The sequence below is a fragment of the Vitis riparia genome, chromosome 3 (genome assembly GCF_004353265.1).
Source record: "Vitis riparia cultivar Riparia Gloire de Montpellier isolate 1030 chromosome 3, EGFV_Vit.rip_1.0, whole genome shotgun sequence".
In the NCBI taxonomy this organism is placed as follows: Eukaryota; Viridiplantae; Streptophyta; class Magnoliopsida; order Vitales; family Vitaceae; genus Vitis; species Vitis riparia.
In genome coordinates, this window is record NC_048433.1 from 16769699 (window position 1) to 16773711 (window position 4013).

General features: G+C 38.0%; 1 protein-coding gene across 2 annotated transcripts; it reads left to right on the forward strand.

Moving 5' to 3' along the window:
- Window positions 1–2497, forward strand: LOC117909775 (probable disease resistance protein At1g15890). Of its 2 annotated transcripts, none has more exons than XM_034823830.1 (2): window positions 1–522; window positions 595–2497. In XM_034823830.1, exons 1-2 carry the CDS (start codon window positions 100–102, stop codon window positions 2143–2145), a joined length of 1974 nt encoding a protein of 657 aa, XP_034679721.1. In that variant the 5' UTR covers window positions 1–99; the 3' UTR covers window positions 2146–2497. The 2 variants fall into 2 exon arrangements, with proteins under 2 accessions (XP_034679721.1, XP_034679727.1); XM_034823836.1 differs by having other exon boundaries at window positions 301–346; window positions 439–2497.
- Window positions 2498–4013: the final 1516 nt, after the last annotated feature.

Here is a 4013-nt window from a genome sequence, read left to right on the forward strand (position 1 = left end):
AAGTCGTCCTCAGATTCTTTACTAAGTTTCTCTCCCTTTATCTCTCTGAACAGCCTGAGACTAGCCATTTCCACTCTTCTTCTTCTTCCAATTTCCACGATGCCGATCCGAAGAAAACTTGAGGAAGCTGTGCCAATTCTGCTTCCCCTTCTGGATGAAATGATGAAAGGTCTCAACAAGGAAGACCCTGCGTTTGTTAGATTGGAAGAGATCAGAGGGTACTTTGAGGGGAAGAAAGTTTTGTTCCCTAATCTCAAGACCGTGGAAGACGAGCTCCTGCAGAAATTCACTGTACTTGAAGAAGAAATCGACAACTCTAAGTATACTAATACTGATGCCCCCCAAGGCACTCCCAGACATTCTTCCGTGAGGCTTGATTCCATTGTAAACATATTCAACAGCATAGCCGATCTTATTAAAAAATTCCAATCCTTGCAGATAGAAAGCACGGACACGTCCCGAAAAGAAGCCGAGTCAGCGGCCCATGAGGCGGAGATTTCAGAAGAATGGTCTGCATTAAAGGTGGAGGATCTCATTCTTGGCTCCCCAGCAATGTCTTGTCTGCAGTTGAATTATAACATTCTTGATGTTCAGATGAAGCTCTGCCTGCTATGTTTCTCCATATTTCCGGCCAATTCGGTAATAAAAAAGAGGCCCTTGGTTTATTGGTGGATTGGGGAGGGTTTGGTGGCCAAAACCAAGGACAAGACTGCAATGGAAGAGGGAGATAGAATCTTTGGAGAGCTGATCAACAAGGGCTTTCTAATTGCACAATACAAGCCACGCGACGAAGGCCAAGACAAGAATCCCATTGTGGATAGCTGTAAAATGCACTCTTGGATTCGCCTTATGTTGATCAGGATTGCTAGAGATGCTGAGTTGTTTGATTCTGATGCCCCTGGCCCAGGCCCAGGCACCAGATCACGCAGCATGTGTTTGGTTCCTCCGACCTACAATGTTTCTGCAGGGGGTCCTCCACAACAACCAGCTAATCCAGCCACAGTCACAGAAGCAGGAGCGGGTCCTGATACAAGTCGTTTATTGACTTTGTTCAATGTGAATGAGCAATATCTCAATATCCCCCATGACTGGTTTTCAAAGGAGAACAAAATTGTGGTTCTTCAGCTTGGGAGGTGGAGGGATTCAGCCAAGCACCACAATGAAGTAGAAAATGAAGACCACAAAGAAGTTGAAAATGAAGACCACATAGAAGTCGAAAATGAAGACTTCTTGAAAGCTTTGGGGACCAAGAAGCACTTGAAGTATCTCAGCCTGCGAGGAATTTCAAGAATCACTGAAATACCTTCCACAATCCGTAAACTCATTAATCTTGAAATACTGGATCTCAGGGCATGTCACAATCTGGAGAAACTACCATCTGACATTTCACCTTTGAAGAAGCTGACGCATTTAGATATATCAGAGTGCTACTTGCTAGAGAGCATGCCCAAGGGCCTGGACAAGCTGAGTTCCCTCCAAGTGCTCAAGGGTTTTGTGGTAGCAACTTCAAGAAAGGGTCCTGGCAGGCTTGGAGATGTTGCTGGCCTGAAGAAACTTAGAAAGCTGAGTATATATATCCCAAGTGACGCTTACATTGAAGAGGCAGAGCTTAGTAAGTTGAAGGAGGTTTCAGCTCTTCGCATTCTATCAATAACATGGGGAGGAGGACGAGGAGGAGGAGGAAGAGTGCAGGCTGAAACTGAACCATCAGGAAAGCCAACAACCATAGATAGGAAAAAATCTTTCGCCTCAAAAAAGGACCGTCACCAAGTGCAGAGGACAGACATAAAGACGATGGGGTCCTTATCCTTTCCTCAAAAGTTAGAGAAACTGGATCTTTGGTGTATCCCTTGTGAAACCAAGCCAGCTTGGTTAAATCCTGATGAGTTAAAGAGTTTAAAAAAGCTCTACATTAGGGGAGGAAAGCTTCATAGTTTGGGTTTTGAGGGGAATAACAAGAAGTGGAATGTTCGGATTTTGCGTTTGAAATATCTACATGATTTGCATGTAGATGAGGAACAATTGCGGGGTGACTTCCCACGCCTCATTCACTTGGAGATAAAAGATAAAATCATGGAAGGCAAAGGGGAGGATGAGCATGGAGGCAGCAGCCAGCAGCAGCAGGACCAGGTCCTGAACAACTGATCAGCATTTTCTCCAGCTACTTCAAAATTCTTGGTGATTTTGCTTTGCATGAAATGGCTTTGAATCATGTATAGATCGATATGAGAATTGTCATAGGAAAAAAGCATTACATATGAAACGAACTGTTCTGTGAGGAGTATGGGTTTAACTAAGTGAATCTTCAACCCTAACACAGCCATGTGGGGTGTTGTCAGTCTTGTTATGCATGGGAAATGAATGTGAAAGAAAAGCCCCTCAGCTGGGATTATATATATTTGATTCTAGTAGTTGGAACTGTAAATTTCTAAAATTACTCAACTGCCTTGCAAGTTGCAAGTGTGTGTATGATTTAGCTTGACCACTTTCTTTAGAATCTCTACCCATGGACCATCCATCCCCCTAGTGGAGACACTATTTAAACACTTGATGCAGGATTGGTTCTTGTTGGATATGGGTTTGGGTGCTCAAGTGGGTTGTTTCGATTCGACCCGAGAGGGAGCGGTTTTTTGTAGTTTTTTTTTTTCACACTACCATTGGAGATGAAAAAAAATAGAGGATTATTATTATTCTTTTTTTTTGGACAATAGAAAAGAGTTTTTTTTCCTTAAAGGTCATCTCTTGAAGTTTTTCATTTTGGTTTTCTTTGTAAAAACGAAGGTTAAAGCTTTCGTGGTATGGAACTTTGAGTGCTTGTCGTATTTGTAATTCAATTCACGACTTGGGAAAAAAACTTTACCACTAAAACAATCAAATTGGGATTTTTAGATATTTCTGAAAGTTATCCGAAATCATTCCTTTTTATTGATGCACAACTTGAATAAAAATATATGAAAGTCTTTAAGATGTTTGGAAAAGTTCTAACTTGAAGAATTCATTTCCATATGATACAATGTAATGGCCAGCCCAACTCAACATGTAATCAACACACCAATTCCTATGATCATGGAAGATTAAATGGAAAGATATGTAGATAGCTTCTAGAATTGCTATATTTGTCTTTATTTTTACCTTTCCTATATGTATAAACAGAGCATGAAGTCAGTATTGAGTCATTTATTTATTTTCATTTAAGGAAAAAATAAAATAAGAAAATTAAAACCCTACATAAACCCTTTATTTTGCCCTTTAACTCACATAATTTAGCATCTTATAATCTTTGATTTTCCTTTTGGAGACTTCTTGGAGGACAGTTATGAAACGTTAATGTGATCACAAAAACTTCTGAATTTTAATCTAACATCCTTTCTTGTTTGATTTTACTATCCCTTTAGATCTAATTAGAATTGTAAAAGAAAATTTCCTTTTCATAACATTAATTCCTAATTTAAATTAATTGATAACGGGTTTCATTTTCTTTAAAAATATAAAATGTGATAAGGGTTTCATAATGAATTAATACAAGATTTTATGCAAATATGAATTCATTATTTTATTAATATCATTTTATAAATTATGGAAATTGAGAAATTAATTATGCTCATTAAATAGGTAAAATGAAAATCAATATATATTATTGATTATTAGATATATATTCCAAAATTTCAAATCATGCTAGAATAATATCCTTTTTAATATTTTATGAACTACAAGTTAAAATAGAGATTTAAACTTGTTACAATTATTAAAACCATGTTTTAAAATACAAAATGAGTTGTTTTAAAATACATGTAAGTAGCTCCTCCCTCCTTAGGAAAACTCTCCCTAGACTCTAAAGGCTATTTTTGCATTAGAAAACCTCATTAGAATCTAGAAATGGTGAACTAAAAGTTTTAGTTATTCATGAAGATTTTCTGGCATCTTCATTGGCGTCTTCTATGAGAAAATCTAAGCTCATCCTCGCTTTGTTAAAACAAAAAGCCAATTGTGAAAATTTAAGATCCCCTTACAAA